We start from the raw sequence: 16,866 nt of genomic DNA, 5'->3' as shown, positions 1-16,866 counted from the left end.
AGGGCCTGTACTGCGCTGTAATGTTCTACTACTACCTCTGACAGCTTGATCCAGACACTCACCACCCTCTGTGAAAAAATTGCCCCTCTGGACCCTTTTGTATCTCTCCCCTCTCACCTTAAACCTATGCCCTCTAGTTTTAAACTCCCCTACCTTTGGGAAAAGATATTGACTATCCAACCATATCTATGGCCCTCATTATTTTATCGACCTCCATAAGATCACCCCTAAGCCTCCTACGCTCCAGGGAAAAAAGTCCCAGTCTATCCAGCCTCTCCTTATAACTCAAACTAAAATCAAACTGTGCCCTTCTGCACAGCCTTTCTCCCCTCGCGGCTCAAATCAAGACTCATCATCTTGTCTCCTACTCCATTGTTTTCCAGGATATTAACACTGGGAAATTCTTAACTTCCTTCAGGCTTTCTTCCTGATGATCTGGTGCTCACAACCCAAGAACGGGCTTACTCAGCCCATAGAATAGCATTTCTATTCTTTTTTAAGCCAGGTCGTGTTCTACGCAATGGGCTAAGACTCATCAGCCAGGTCCCTCAATCTAAAAATTAAACTCACCTGGCTCCTGAGACAGGCTAAATTACTGTGGGGTTGCAGTAAAAATGTTTTTATTCATTCATGGAACATGGGCGTCACTGGCTGGCCAGCATTTATTGCCCATCCCCAGTTGCCCTTCCAGGGCAGTTGATAGTCAACCACATTGCTGTGGCTCTGGAGTCACATGGAGGCCAGACCAGGTAAGAATGGCAGATTTCCTTCCCTAAAGGACATTAGTGAGCCAGATGTTTTTTTCCCGACAATCGACAATGCTTTCATGGTCATCAGTAGATTCTTAATTCCAGTTATTTTTAATGAATTCAAATTCCACCATCTGCCGTGCGGGATTCAAACCCGGGTCCCCAGAACATTAGCTGAGTTTCTGGATTCATAGTCTAGTGATAATACCACTAGGCCATCGCCTCCTTGATGGCAGAAGAATAACTCAAAACAAAACGCAACTTACTTTATCTCCAAGAGGATATTTCTTGAGCTTCAGTAATGCTTGTGGAATCTGCAAAGATTAGACACGAGATAAGTACTCTGGCATCACTCCTTTCAAACACATTCATAGGAAAGCTGTGAGATTCCAAACAAACAATGTCTTCCAATCAAAAGCATTGTGCAAATCACTTCCATGGTCTTGAATGAAGCAAAGTAAAAGTTGACTTGATTTCTCCACTATTCTTACACAGACAACAGGAGCGCTAGAACTGGTGGCGTGGGAAAGGTATGCTGGAAGAGCTGTTAAAGCCAAACACTGGAGGCATTTAAGAGTGAGATACTTTCATGGGAAAACATGACAATGAAAGGTGAGATGAAATGGGCCAAAGGGTTAACCAATAGTGTTGTGTGTATCCTGGCGCCGAATTATCAGACGACCAAGTACGTCACTTCAGATCAACTTGATTTCAGTCTCTATTTGTTATGCATGCTAAACCAAGAGTCCCTGGCCACAGAGTCATTCTGCCTCAGAGGGAGGCCATTCGGCCCATCAAGAGCACGCCAATCCCCTTCTCCAATCTCCCAAGTGCATGGTGCTTTGAGGACTCGCTCGACAGACTGTAGGCAACTTATCCCACTGAGTGAACAGTTCAACTCATTAGAAGATGACTGAATGCACCGGCAAGGTGGCACAGTGGTTAGCACTGCTGCCTCACAGTGCCAGGGAACTGGGTTCAATTCCAGCCTTGGGTGACTGTCTCTGTGGTGTTTGCACGTTCGCCCCGTGCCCGAGTGGGTTTCCTCCCACAGTCCAAAGATGTGTGGGTTAGGTGGATTGGCTATGCCAAATTGCCCCTTAGTGGCTAAAAATGTGTCGGTTAGATGGATTAGTCATAGCAAAAGTGCAGAGTTACGGGAATAGGGCGGAGGGGAGGGCCCTATTATAGCATGCTAGTGCATGGTAAATCTATATATTCATGGAAGTAATACTGGCTGCAACTTGTAAAAACGGAAATATATTTTCAAGATATTTTGTACTATTCAGCAGGCCAGCTCTGATATTTTCTGGTCACTAAAGATGCCAAAACTTCCAGTTTTGAACTGGATATTAACAGTCAAGTGTATTTACTGTACTTCTGAATGCCAACTGAGCCGTTTACCAAGTTTCCACATAAAGCTAACATGGAGTAGCATGCTATAGCTTGTGCACATCCTGTTCCTCTGTGACACAATGCCAAATAGTTGATCTATGGTACCAAGAATTGCAGGAATATACTATATGTGCAATATCCTTAAAATTTGGCAAAGTCATTTTTTTTTGAAAAACTAATGTAAATTAACTGATCATGAAAGGCAACACATTTACCTTAAGGAATGTGAATGCCGTCCATTTTAACTCTTCTGTTCCTTCTGGGGATTCAATAAGACCCACAAAACAGGCCTTCCAGATCTCCAGTAAAAAGAGAGGCGAGGGAATTCGCTAAGAAAGAGAAAAGGTACAGTTAATGCTTCCTAAGGGTAATGTATCTTTAAGGATAAAACTCTGATCAAAATTACTCTACACGAAACACAATCTGATTTGCCAAAATCTAATGTCTCAACACAGAAGACGCTACAGTAATATCTGCACATTGCTTAACCTTAATACACATATGCATCAATCCACAAGGGTACTAACAGCTACATGTGACTGTACAAGTTACGGGACACTATGTTTGCAGTCCTGATGGGATCACATGTTTCTCTTACAATGACACTTAATGCGTTTGGACTGAGCGAGCGCATGTCTGTGCACCAACTATCAGACTTTAGATGACCACAACTGGCTCCTTCCCTGTAGTGGCAGAATGATAGGTTCATGGGATGAAGAAGCCAATGTTAATAATGGAGCAGGGGCTTACACACTCATGCCAATCACCTCTCGTAGAATGTGGACTGCAGCCGTTCAAGAAGGTGATGCGCCACCACCTTCTCAAGGGAATGGCACAGTGGTTAGCAACTGCTGCCTCACAGCGCCAGGGACCCGGGTTCAATTCTCGGCTCGGGTCACTGTCTGTGTGTGGAGTCTGCACATTCTCCTCGTCTCTGCGTGGGTTTCCTCCGGGTGCTCCGGTTTCCTCCCACAGTCCAAAGATGTGTGGGTTAGCTGGATTGACCATGCTAAAATTGCCCCTTAGTGTCAGGACGACTAGCTAGGGTAACATGCATGGGGTTATGGGTATAGGGCATGGGTGGGATTGTGGTCGCTGCAGACTCGATGAGCTGAATGGCCTCCTTCTGCACTGTAGGACACTATGACTCTATTTTATGGAAATTGGGGATGGGCATTAACAAATGCTGGGCTAGCCAGTGATGCCCATGTCCCGTGACTGGACGCGTTCATATTTGATTTTGCAATGCTTTCATTATCCAATCACATGCAGATTCCATAGGTTATTACGGTGTTACCGCTTCTGAACTATTTCGTCTTTTGATGATCAAATATGTCAAAAGATCACATTAGATACAGTCCTGTCTCCAAAATCTGTACAGACTGTTTGAATCATTGACCAAATAGTTTTCCTCTTCCTAAACACCATGTTCTTATATGGATATCAAAATCAAGATATGGGGAAAATGTTAACATTGTTAATTGCCCTTGGGAATGATGCTGTACCTACAGTAGACCTCCTTAGCCGTAAATGACATAAACATAGAACACAGAACAAAGAACAGTACAGCACAGAACAGGCCCTTCGGCCCACGATGTTGTGCCGAGCTTTATCTGAAACCAAGATCAAGCTATCCCACTCCCTATCATCCTGGTGTGCTCCATGTGCCTATTCAATAACCGCTTAAATGTTCCTAAAGTGTCTGACTCCACTATCACTGCAGGCAGTCCATTCCACACCCCAACCACTCTCTGCGTAAAGAACCTACCTCTGATATCCTTCCTGTATCTCCCACCACGAACCCTATAGTTATGCCCCCTTGTAATAGCTCCATCCACCCGAGGAAATAGTCTTTGAAAAGCTTTAATTTAGAAATTATCCTATGTTTGACCCCATATTAATGTGGAACAATTTTGGAAACTTGTTAGCAACATGACAATAGGTCAGCAACAGTATCCACTATTTCAATAGGGGAGGGAATTTAAAAATCAATTGGATTCCAGCTACCTGCATCCTTTTCACCATGATGAGCTGTTCCACAAGTGACTGGGTGTCAGATGTGAGGTTCAGAGTCCCTTCCAACATGATCAGAGCATGAACAGTGGGGAATTCCATCTTCGTGTTCTGCTCAGACTGTGCTGTTATGACTGGAATACTGGAAACAAATTGCACAACTTAACATAGGATTCACTTTGTACCACACTGTGACTTTTAGATCGATTCCAAATATTCAAAACTAAATTGTTCATATTCAGTCTAATGAAGACTGAAATGGCCCGATCCGAGTTTGGAAGAAACGCCTAAAACACTGGTCAAAAAACTTTTTCGCATTTCCCCGTTCTTGAGCTCAATGTTTTAAAAAAAAATTTTAATGGCTTCAAAGTCATGGTTAAGATCATAACGTGCAAAATTGTCAAAAATAGTTAGGCACATCTGAATGACAGAAAGGAAATCCTAAAAGGGTGAGAATATATAAGGGCCTTAACTGCATGTAGATTGTTTCAAACAGTGGTATTGTATTGAATCTACATACGATGACAGAACTGGTGTAACAATATTGCCTTGTCTCTATTCCAGTTCACAAGCAGGTCGATAAAAACAAAAACGTCACAGCTCTAAAGCATCTGGGACTTAAATATTTCAAATAATTTTCATCCAATAATCCATTCAAAAGTTAATTCTTTAAAACACACGATCAGTGAATTTTTGATTCTGGAGTTAAAAAATAAGCAGACATCAAAAGCTTATGCTAATTATGTGCTTATTGATTTATAACTAGAAAGAACTGCAAGTAGTGACCAGTTTTTGTTGTAGTGAACATCGGCTGAAAATGCTTTATGAAAAGCTAATTAAAAGGATTGGATTTCACTGCTATTTACACAAAGGTAAAGAATTATTTGCGCTTGTGTAGTGCCTTTCAAGTCATCCCAAAGCGCTCTAATGCCAATGAAGTACTTCTGAGGTATACTCATTGCTACAATGAAGGAAATACAGTCACCAATTTGCTCACAAAATGGCCCCCACAGACCAGATATACTGGGCCGTACGTAACTTGCTTGGAGTGGCAATCAGCATTTGGGAGGGCAGGCGTGGGTTTATTGGGAATACCATGGAGGTGGAGGGTGTGGTTAATTGGGTTCGGGGAGCAGGGGGGTCCATGTGGATGTCGCTCTCGACCTTTACAATGGTTACTCAGAGGTTAAGTTGAGGTTTTAATTCTTCGAACACGTTCTGGTGTAACCCAGCCACTACTATCTGAAGTTTGCAATTTAAATAGCAGTTCTGAATATTTCTTGGCGCAGTGCAACTGCCCACAGTAATCTTGTGCTTCTGGGCAAGTGCCATGCAAATCCTTCCCTGTGAAGTTCCGGGCAGATTCCCCAGCACATCTCTGGCAAACACACACACACAAATATCTACATCCGTGCCTTTCCGCCCCACCCTCGTACCTTTTGGTTGAGGGATAAATGTTGGCTGGAACACTGTGGTGGATAACTTCCTTGCTCTTCTTCAGATAGTGCAATGCCCTCCTAGAAGGGTGGATGGGCTTCTATTCATCCGAAAGGTGGTATTTCTGCCAATGTAGCACTCTCTCTGTATTGCACTGGAGTGTGCTCAAAGTCTCTGGAATGGGATTGGAACTCCCCACTGACCCACAGGTGGCATGTATTACGGTCTGCTACACTTAAATCAAACAGCCCAATCATCTGTGTGTGTTGTATGCCTTTGACGCTTTAGATCATGAAATTTTATTCCAGTGTCTAATATCCTCAGTCCATATTTCCTCTGATATATTCCTTTGATAGGTACAAGTAAACTTGTAATTTTGGTTCAAATGGACAAACGGAAATGGTACTAACTGGTTTTAATAGTAGAAAAAAAGGGCCAGCCTTACCTCTTAACCAATTCAATGCATTCTTCCAGCCGCAGTCTAAGCTGCTGATTGCTTATCTTGTTGTGGTTTTCTGTAAGCTTAATGAGTGCCTGTTCCATATTAGTCCATGTAACTAAACAGGCAGAATACAAGAAAACCTTTCAGTTTTTGTCTGAGAGAAATCTCTCAATGTTCAGTAATTAGCTTTGCGCCAATCTCAATACCTAGTCACTGAAACAGTCAAACCTCTGCATCTCAACTAGATCATGTATGATGGATGGGACACTAAGCAAAGATGTACGAGCAAAAATAGCATTCAAATGTACAACCTTGTATAGAACATAATGGTGGCGCAGTGGTTAGCACAGCGCCAGGGACCCGAGTTTGGTTCCCAGCTTGGGTCACTGTCTGTGTGGACTCTGCAAGTTCTCCCCGTGTCTGTGTGGGTTTCCTCCGGGTGCTCCGGTTTCTTCCCAAAGTCCGAAAGACATGCTGGTGAGGGACACTGGCCATGCTAAATTCTCCCTCAGTGTACCCGAACAGGTGCCAGAATGTGGCAACTAGGGGATTCCACAATAATTTTATTGCAGTGTTAATGTAAGCCTACTTGTGACAGCAATTAATAAACTTTAAACTAAAAACATTGTTAGATTGCAACTGGGGTACCGTATGCAGTTTTGGTCCCCTTACTTTCGGAAAGATATTATTGCCACAGAGGGTGTACAATGAAGATTCACCAGACTTGTTCCCAGGATGGCGGGACGACCCTTTGAAGAGAGATTGGAGAAAACTGGGCCTGTATTCTCTAGAGTTTTGAAGAATGAGGTTGTGATCTTAATGAAACCTACAAAATACTTAAAGGGATAGGCAAGGTAGACGAGGGCAGGATGTTTCTCCTGTTTAAAGCTGAGATTGACAGATTTCTAAATACCAATGACAAAAAGGGGTATGGGGATAGTGTGAGGAAAAAGGCACTGAAGTGGATGATCAGCTAGGATCATATTGAATGGCAGGGCAGGCTCGATGGGTGGAATGACCTATTCCTGCTCCTGTATTCCGAAACAGGCAACTTCTCCCTCAAGTAACAATTCTTCAAACTACAGAAGAGAATGGTGATGGAGGTACAAATAGAAACACTATTCATAAGCTAGGAAGATGCTTTAGTTCAGTGCAAGGCAGACAGTAAATTAGCCACTCACTACGAGCTGACATGAGAGTGGAATTTTCCAGCCTTTATGTCCAAGAAGGTTTTCATACAGCAGTGCAGAAATAGCTCCCAATTTGCCCGAAGCTATGGTTTATGCATGCAAGATACTCCGGTTATTTACCCACAGCCTGAGTCTGGAGAGCGAATGCCTGCAGACACCGAGAGAGAATCACAGCCAAACCGAATCCTACTCTCAGCTGCATACGCTACTTTCAAACAAGCCATCATTGGACAGTGGTCAGGGGGGGGGGAAACAAAGCTGGACTTCCACGGGTCTACCCAAGGCCATTGAAGCTAACAGCAGCACCCCAGCTGGTGCCTCTGCTGTGTCCTGCTCATTAAACAGCCGAGGGATTGAAGTTTGTTGCCTTCTGGGCTGTGTAGATTAGTACCACACTGCTTGCTCCATTTACGCATTAAGCTATCACGTGAGCAGCCTTTTTTTTTGTCAAAGTGAAGTAAAGCAGATAACTTATGTGTGTCAGCAATTTAGCCTGGCACGTGTACCTTGTTCTTCCAACCGTGCAATGTGAAGAAGGGCCCTATTCTTCCTCCTGTTCACAGTCTTCTCAATCTGATTAATGCAAAGTTGGAGCTGTTCTTCTCCAGAAGCTTCATCTGCCCCCTCCTTCAGCCTTTCAGTACAATAAGCAGCACACCTCAGCAGCCACGCGAGTGTGCTCAGCAATGATCGGCAAAGACTGATACATTCTTCTGCCTTCCCATGGCAGCTGAAGGGTTAGAAAGCAACATTAGATTCTGACATGTCTGTGCGGAAATCTCAGGAAAAAACAGTGCAATTATGTAGTTGTGGGAATGTGAATTTCTGAGTCTGTCAAAAGTATTATGCCTGGTTTGAATGAAAATTAAAAATGCGAAAACCTGAAATACCAGAAATTTGAAACAAACTGAGAAAACACGAGAAACACAGGGTAGATTGGTCAGGGTCTGTGGAGAAAAAGGACAAGTTGTGATATTTTTGGTTCCTACTTCTCATCACTGTCAGTTCAAGGGTACACACCTAAAACAACATTGGAGGGATTTTCCTGTTGCGCTCTCCCCAAGACTGGAAAATCCCCACCCAAGGTCAATGGACCTTTGCACGGTCCGTGTCCCGCCTGCTGCGATTCCCGTGGCAGGCGGGATGGGAAAATTCCGCCCCGTAACTTGTCCTTTGTCTTCACAGATGCTGACTGAGCAGTATGTTTCCAGCATTTTCTGTTTTCAACTTGCTGGTAAATTGATTTCTTGGCGAATTACATGAACACTGGGTCCAGGGAAAAGACCATGTAAAACAGCATACATTGCAATGATCACACAATCCCTAGCCCACTGTATTGAGCACTGCCACACCAATAAAACAGCCTGAACATCAATTTTCTGGGGTGAAAAATGACCAAGACACTCACCTGGACAAGTTCAAAGTTAAAACAAAAAACAATACAGTCATAGGTTTATAGCATGGAAACAGGCCCTTCAGCCCAACTTGTCCATGCCGCCCCATTTTTTAAACTTCTAAGCTAATCCCAATTGCCCACGTTTGGCCCATATCCCTCTATACCCATCTTACCCATGTAACTGTCTAAACACTTTTTAAAAGGCAAAATTGCACCCGCCTCTACTACTACATCTGGTAGCTTGTTCCAGACACTCACCACCCTCTGTGTGAAAAAAGTGCCCCTCTGGACCCCTTTGTATCTCTCCCCTCTCGCCTTAAACCTATGCCCTCTAGTTTTAGACTCCCCTACCTTTGGGAAAAGATAGCAAAGTTTGTGAGATTTAACCTTATGCAACAATCTATCATAACGCTCTCTTATATCACTCTACCCAATCAAACCATGTTTCAACTATTGCAAAAGTATTTAGTGACTTGTTTAAAAAAAAGCAGAAAATTGCAAAGCACATCGGAAACATAAGTGGGCAGAATATGCCAAATATAGTATAAAATAATGAAGTGGTGATAATAATGATCCAGGAATGCCAGGCGTTAAGGGTGTATGCAACACATTATGCCAACCGGGTGCCCCGGTTTCCTCCCACAGTCCAAAGATGTGCAGGTTAGGTGGATTGGCCATGCTAAATTGCCCCTTAGTTTGGGTACATTAGATGGATTACCCTTACATGGGGTTGCGGAGATAGGGTTTGGGTGAGATGCTCTTTTGGAGGGTTGGTGCAGACTCGATGGGTCGAATAGCCTCTTTCTGCGCTACAGGGATTCTATGTCTCTATAATTTGAGAAATTCAGAATAAGGGGCAAAATCATAGTAATGGACTGGTTAGATATGAATCCGAAATCAAATTCTTCGCGCAAGGACTAGTTAGAATATGTAATGCATTGCCCCAGAATGCCATCAATGCAGAATCAATTTTGATATGTAAAAGTGAGATACATGCCTATTCAGAAATAAAGGTACCGATGAATATGGAGAAAGACTGTAAACTGGAATTAAAAAGACAGAGCTATCAAGGCAAACTCAATGGAAAATAAGCCAGAAAGAGTAAAGGATGGGCGACATGATTTATTCCTGTTTCTGTATTATTATTCTGATTTAAAAAGTCACTAAAGATATTCTAATATTATCGGAACAGTGTGTTCCATACATACACCAGCCTGTGTGTGAAGCAGCTAAATCCAAGTTAGCCCTAATTCACATTCCCTGCTCTGAGCTCGTGTCTGCGCCTCGTACTTGAAGTGCTTGCTGTTAGGTCATGCATGTTCTTAGATTTCACGTCGTCTCTACCCTTAAGAATCTCGGATAAGATTTCCTCTGGGCTACCTTTGCTCCTGCGCAAACATTTCAGGTTTCTTGATTTCTCCTCAAAGCTTAGCTGCTTAATCCCAGGTGTCAGCTTAGTTCACCTCCTGCCTATCTTCTCCAAAGCAGCATTTTCCACTTGGTGCTCAAAGGGCAGGCGGGTACTGGAGTTGGGGAGAAGAACAAATTGAGTGCATGAATCTCCACTGACCTGAGGCGATCACAGAACATGTCCATTAGTTCCAGCAGAGCTTTAACACACAGTTCTCTGGAGTAATCTTCAAACTGAAATACAATAAATGTTCATTCATTCTAAATATAACAATTGTCAACAACATCTAATAACATGGCTCTTGGAATAAGTAGGACATTAGATATTCTGAAGGCTCTTCACTATTTTATTTGCAAGCAGAGAAGCAATCAAGACCATTCAAATGAAAGCTGTGCTGTTTGGTTTCAGCTGTTCAAATTAATTTACACCTATATAGTTGCCCATTGCAAGTTCAAATGGATGATGAGAGAAGGAAAATAATTCTCTTTTCTATAGAAATTAACAGAAAATGCTGGTTCATTAGCAACGGACTCTCTTAATTTTTCTTTGCTGTGTGCAAATTACTTTGTGGCTGCACTTGCACAGGTTGAAGGGAGGTCTGTGGTGGATGGCCTGTTTTAGGAACATAGGACTCAGGAAGAGAAGGCGGCCATTTGGCCCTTCAAGCCTGCTCTGCTATACAAAAGATCATGGCCGAACTGGTTGAGGTCTCAACTCCACTTTCCCATCTGTGGCCGCCACCCCTCCCCCATAACTCTCAACTCCCTTGTTCACCAAAAATCTATCTAATTCTGCTTTGAAAGTATTCAATAACACAGCCTCTATTGCTTTCTGGCATGATGTGGAGATGCCGGTGTTGGACTGGCTCTACATTCTATTTCCTGTTAGCTACCAATCCCTTATCTATGTTAATATGCTACCCCCTACACTATGTGCTGTTACCTTGTGTACTAACCTCTGCTGTATCACCTTATCAAATACTTTCTGATAATCCAAGTGCACATTATCAACGGGTTCCCTTTCCTCCATCTTATCTGTTACTTCCCCAGAATGCTCTATTAGTTGGATACAACATCCCTTTCATAAAACCATGTTAACTCTATCTGATCACGTTATGATTTTCTAAGTATGCTATGCAAACCACCTTAATAATGCACTGTAGCAATTTCCCTACGACAGATGTTAGGCTAACTGACCTATAGTTCCCTGCTTTCTTGGGCAGCACGGGGGCACAGTGGTTAGCACTGCTGCCTCACAGCGCCAGGGACCCGGGTCCCTGGCTTGGATTACTGTCCATGTGGAGTTTGCACGATCTCCCAGTGTCTGCTTGGGTTTCCTCCGGGGAGGGGTGGGGGAAGGGGGGGGGGGGTCCGCTGCCGCTCTGCCTGAGATCAGTGAGAGAAAAGGGGGATCCTCTGCCACACTGCCTGAGATCAGTGAGGGTGAACGGGGTTCCGCTGCCACTCTGCCCGAGATCAGTGAGGGTGAACGGGGTTCTGCTGCCACTCTGCCTGAGATCGGTAGGGGGGAGGGGGCCCCCGATTGGTCTGGGTGGCGGAGGGGATAACGTGGTCAGTAATGTTGTGGGGGTGGGGCAGTGTCTGTGAGGGCAAGGGGGGGGGGCATTATCCAGCCCGGGAGCGATGTGGCAGGGGAGCCGCATTCTATCTTTTTTTTCTGAGCGTGTGCAGTTGGAGGTGCCGATCGGAGCTGCAGGATTTCAGGCGTGTTAAGCCCCGCCCACAGGCTTGCACAGCACGATTCGGAATCACTGATATTTTTTCAGACAGAGTGCGTATGGGGGCGCCTGAGAACGGGGTCTAAAAGTCAGATCTGAAACATTCCCAGTTTCAAGTCCGCCCAGCACTTAGAATCAAAATGGTAAAATAGGGCCCTCGGTCCTATTTGTGACCAGTCTCCCTTGTGGGACCTTGTCAAAAGCCTTGCTAAAAATCCATACAGACTACATCAAATGTACTACTATCGACCTTCCATGTTGCCTCTCAAAAAATTTAACCGTGCTAGTCAGACACAATTTTCCTTCACAAATCCGTCCTGGATGTCTTTGATGCATCTTGTTTTTCCTAAATGAAAATTATATGCCTCTTTACTGATGTCGGGTGTGGTTGGGCACTGTTCATGTAGTTGCATTTTTGGTTTTTTACTACTGTAATTAAAAACGGACCACATCCTGCACTGGATAGGCATCTCTGAACAAATGCTCCCAGAGTGGTTAACAGTACTTCCAAATAGTACTGCTGCCAAAATCCGATCAAGTGATATTTCGTTTAGTCGGCTAACATTCTGTCTTCACATCAGAGCGCGAGAGTGGGGTGAGAGGTAGGGAGAAAGAAAGCAAGAGAATAAAGCAGAAAGAACAGTATTGCCTCTCCTTGTATACCAGAGAGATTCTCTGAAATCAGGTACCAGATGTACCAGCAGATTTCTGCATTCTAAAATTGCTCTACTATTCAAATACAGACCTTTGCAATAGCAGACATCACACTTGCATAAGACACCATCTGCAAAAGCAAGTGGAAGAAAATGAGAGACTGAATAATAGCTTTTTTGAACACAATGAAGTTATGATATTAATCTTTCGACATCATACTGGAATTAAACAGGTAGTCTCTCAACACTCATCTCACTGGATATCCCTTCCTTGTCTCCTCTTCAGTAGAGATTACCAAACTCATGCTTGCCTAGCACATACCAGCTGCAAAACACGTTGTTTCAAATAACAGGCTGGCTATGTTTAATGGAACTGAAATGAGGAGGAAATAATTTAAAATAAAATGGATGAGAACAAGATTGAAAGAGAAATTTACAAGATTACAATTGGATTTTACTTTGCATTTCCTATGAAATCTTTTGGCACGGTGGCAAGCTGTCTCACAGCTCCAGGGACCCGGGTCAAATCCGGCCTTGGGTGACTGTGTGGAGTTTGCACATTCTCCTCGTGTCTGCGTGGGTTTCCTCCGGGTGCTCCAGTTTCCTCCCACATAAAATGTGCAGGTTAGGTGGATTGGACATTGCCCCTTCGTGTCCCAAGATGTGTAGGTTAGATGGGAGTAGTCATGGTAAATGTGTGGGATTATAAGGATAGGCTGGGGTAAAATACTCTGACTGTCAGAGAGTTGGTGCAGACTCGATGGGCCGAATGGCCTTTTCTGCACTGTAGGGATTCAATGATGTGAATTTAATGTGCAAGATATTGACAATCAACTAATAAAGGAAGGGCCTTCCAGATGGTAGATCGTTTGTTGCAGAAACAAGCGAGGAAGGCAAAAAGACTGATGCAATTCCTACATTTCACTATTTTAAAGAATTTGTAGGTTGATATTAACTTGCCCATTAATGCTGTAAGCTATAGCTAAGAACATCTATAATGTCAATGGGATCCCTTTCTAGGGCTGCCTTTCAATGTATCCCTCAATTTGTTGCATTAGTTTATTTGGTTTACCCTAAAATATTATGTCATTGGATATTTTAAAGAGGAAATGCCAAAACTCAACCTATTTGAACACAAAAGCTATTGTTGAACAACCGTGACTTTAATGAGCAAATTTATTTTGGACAGAGAACCCCAGTGTCCAATCATGATACGTGACCTTATGAACACTGCATTTGTACATCGGATGAATTTTCCTATCAGAAAGATAGAGACATCCACTGTAAGCGTGTCCACGTTTTGCCTTTGTGGACTATACAGGTGAGTACCGTGCACCGTTTAGAGACACATATAGAGTTTAGACATAAGTTCCCATTTACTTTGCACTTATCTCAGTTTGCTGATACTTACAGACACTGGTGCTCTGTTTTAAAACTCATCATTAATGAGGCGAGAGTGAAAACACAGATATCCACTCACAAAGTCTGCACAATAATCAGAACAAATGTAAATAGGATTCAACTGTCTGGGCTTCAAGTGCCAAACATCAGGGGCGGCATGGTGGCACAGTGGTTAGCACTGCTGCCTCACAGCTCCAGGAACCCGGGTTCGATTCCTGACTTGGGTCACTGTCTGTGTGGAGTTTACACATTCTCCCGTGTCTGTGTGGGTTTCCTCCGGGTGCTCTGGTTTCCTCCTACAGTCCAAAGATGTACGGGTTAGGTGGATTGGCCATGCTAAATTGCCTCTTAGTGTGAGGCGACTAGCTAGGGTAAATGCATGGGGTTGGGGGATAGAGCCTGTGTGGGATTGTGGTCGGTGCAGGCTCGATGGGCCGAACGGCCTCCTTCTACACTGTAGGATTCTATGAAAAGCCTCAATGAGTTTGGGAACCATGTATGACTCACAGCCCACACACTGGGCACCATTGATTTAGGGAGCTCAAGTCACATTACCTGTGAACTAATGGCATACTTCAAATAGGACATAATCAGAGGATTGGGGGATGGGCCGACCAACGCCTGTTCCAGGAGATGATCTGGAAAAAAATGAAGCAAGGTCAGAGCAGTGTCATTTCAATATTAAACAAAAGCACTCAGAAAATCTTTAAGCGCATTGGGTACCCTGTAATACTATAACCAGCAGTGGATGCTTTTCAAGCTCAAGTATGAGAGTTGCCATTCATCTGGCCGAAAACACAGCACTGAAACATTAAAGAACAAACTGAAGCCGGATTGCATTGCAGTTACTCCTATAATGATTACCTTAAACCAATTCTTGTCACGTATGTATGCTGACCTACATGATAGAAAAGTCTTACGTTTGATTTTGGACCATGCTGTGCTCGCTAACAGTAGCTAAAAAGGTTTAATTTGCCTCAGATCCCCTCAGCTAGGGAGGAGGAAGGAAATCAATCTGGATTCCTGCTCTCAATTCCTAACTCATGGAACTGCCCGAGAATGGGTGCATATGGACCTCGGTTGAGCTTAGGATCAGGTTAAGCCTCAACAGGACGCAGTCAAAAAGACTCCAGAATTTCAGTGTTTAGATCCGTGCATGGACAATGGACACCTGAATAAAATAATCAGACAGCTGGTGTACTCAGCATGTTAGTGCCTGCAGTAAACTGATAAGAAAGTTATGACTTAAAAACTCCATTCTAGAAAAAGCCCACATTCCAGTTCCATTATTGAGTACAATTCCTAAAAGCGTAATCGCTAGAAAGTTGTTTTGAAAGAGGATCTACACGAGAAACATTAATTTGTGTGTTTTCTCCACAGACAATACCTGACCTGACTAGAATGTTTCGAGGAGATTTTTTTTTGCTAGAAAGGCAGACAGGTTTTTGCTTCTGTTCATTTGCCGAGTTTGTTTAGCTCCAGATTTCTGATTAGTCTTTTTTTCACATTAGTAGCCAGATTAAATTGTTACAGGGTTAATGAAACCAAACAATGAGCTATTTATTAAATTTGTTTTAAAATGACACAAAGACTCATCAGTTGTTTTGTTTTTCCATTTTAAATGGCCAAATAACCACATTTCCAAAAATGATTTTCACACTGTTGAGAGTCTGACCTGAGAGTCCAAGGAGGTCCCACGTGGGACCCTTTGGGAAAAGCTTTTTCATGTTTATGGCCCATTGATAGTCTGTCCATCGTTCCTTCCAGGCCTGAAGAATGGCCTGCCTCAGGTTCACCACCTTCATCTGTCAGCCCTGGTACCAGCAAAGGGAGGGGAAAAAAAATAAAACAGCTTCATCACGCCAACCATGAGATGTCATTACCTTATGACAATGCAATCAAAACAATCAAGATGTCTGAGGGACACAACAATATTATGATTACGGAACCTGGCAATAACATGGCTGTGTGTGTCACAATGTACAATGTGATTCAGTCAGGATTAAAACAGTCCAGATTAGAAAATCTTATTAATGCAGATTTCAGGTTCACTAAAACTAAACTGTGGATTGCTGAAATGTTTATTTCAAATTAACTGATCAAAATACCGAGCAGTACTTAGAAATGTCACCCTTCCAAACTTTGGTTTTACCTGCAGAGCATATTTTGAGCTATATATCGTTGGGTTGTGCTATTAATCACAGAAGTTAGAGGTGGAACCATTAATATTTACTATATCAGCAGCATTTGCCCATTGTCCCAACATGATAATTCACTTGAACAATCCAGAAATAATCTTACCAGTCTATTCCTACTCTGCAGCACTTTATCCTTCTCTACTTAAAACGTTCACCTACTCTTCTCTTAAAAGAATGTTGGTCTCTCACTCAACCACACCTCTCGTCAAGCATTCCCAGATCCAGTAGCTCTCCCCTTTTTGACCAAGTTTTCAATCACCCCTTCCATAGAAACCTTACAGTGCAGAAGGAGGCCATTCGACCCATCGAGTTTGCAGCAACAACAATCCCACCCAGGCTCTACCCCCGCTAACTTATCCTGTTAATCCCATCAAATCCCGGGATACTAAAGGTTAATTTAGCATGTCCAATCAATCTAACCTGCACATCTTTGGACCGTGGGAGGAAACCGGAGCACCCGGAGGAAACCCACACAAACATGGGGAGAATGTGCAAACAACGCACAGACAGTGACCCAGCTGGGAATTCAACCCAGGTCAGAGTTTGGTTTCTGTGGCTCAACATCCATTTGCCTATCATGTTTCTGAGAATTGCCTCGGGTCATTTTTAATGTTAAAGGTGGACTGTATCACAGGCAATTTATTGGTATGGTTAACTAATGGAAAATTTGGTACAAACATGCCAACCTGTAAATAGCAACAGTAGAATTCATTTGGCATACCAATTGATTGTTAGGTTGGTGTGACAGCCTATGTTTAGCTATGACATGGTTTAAAGGAACTGAGGGGAATGTGTGGTGATCATATTAGGTGGTGGTGGATAGTTTGCTATCATTTAGTTATT

At 43.2% G+C, this 16,866-nt stretch overlaps 1 protein-coding gene across 1 annotated transcript in view; it reads right to left on the bottom strand.

Moving 5' to 3' along the window:
* The window catches only part of med24 (mediator complex subunit 24), a 62,196-nt gene that overhangs the window by 42,087 nt on the left and 3,243 nt on the right, over positions 1 to 16,866 (bottom strand). Inside the window, exons 2-10 of the mRNA XM_078224116.1 lie at positions 15,501 to 15,639; positions 14,381 to 14,463; positions 12,517 to 12,555; positions 10,193 to 10,266; positions 7,733 to 7,956; positions 6,040 to 6,151; positions 4,152 to 4,299; positions 2,360 to 2,473; positions 1,016 to 1,063 (exon numbers count right to left, since the gene is read on the bottom strand). Of these exons, the coding sequence (XP_078080242.1) occupies positions 1,016 to 1,063; positions 2,360 to 2,473; positions 4,152 to 4,299; positions 6,040 to 6,151; positions 7,733 to 7,956; positions 10,193 to 10,266; positions 12,517 to 12,555; positions 14,381 to 14,463; positions 15,501 to 15,630 (972 nt within the window). The 5' untranslated portion in view covers positions 15,631 to 15,639. The remainder of the gene's footprint in view (positions 1 to 1,015; positions 1,064 to 2,359; positions 2,474 to 4,151; positions 4,300 to 6,039; positions 6,152 to 7,732; positions 7,957 to 10,192; positions 10,267 to 12,516; positions 12,556 to 14,380; positions 14,464 to 15,500; positions 15,640 to 16,866) is intronic.

Source organism: Mustelus asterias, chromosome 11 (assembly GCF_964213995.1).
Source record: "Mustelus asterias chromosome 11, sMusAst1.hap1.1, whole genome shotgun sequence".
NCBI lineage: Eukaryota > Metazoa > Chordata > Chondrichthyes > Carcharhiniformes > Triakidae > Mustelus > Mustelus asterias.
The sequence above is the reverse complement of the archived record's forward strand: the minus strand, read 5'-3'. Positions and strand labels throughout refer to the sequence as shown.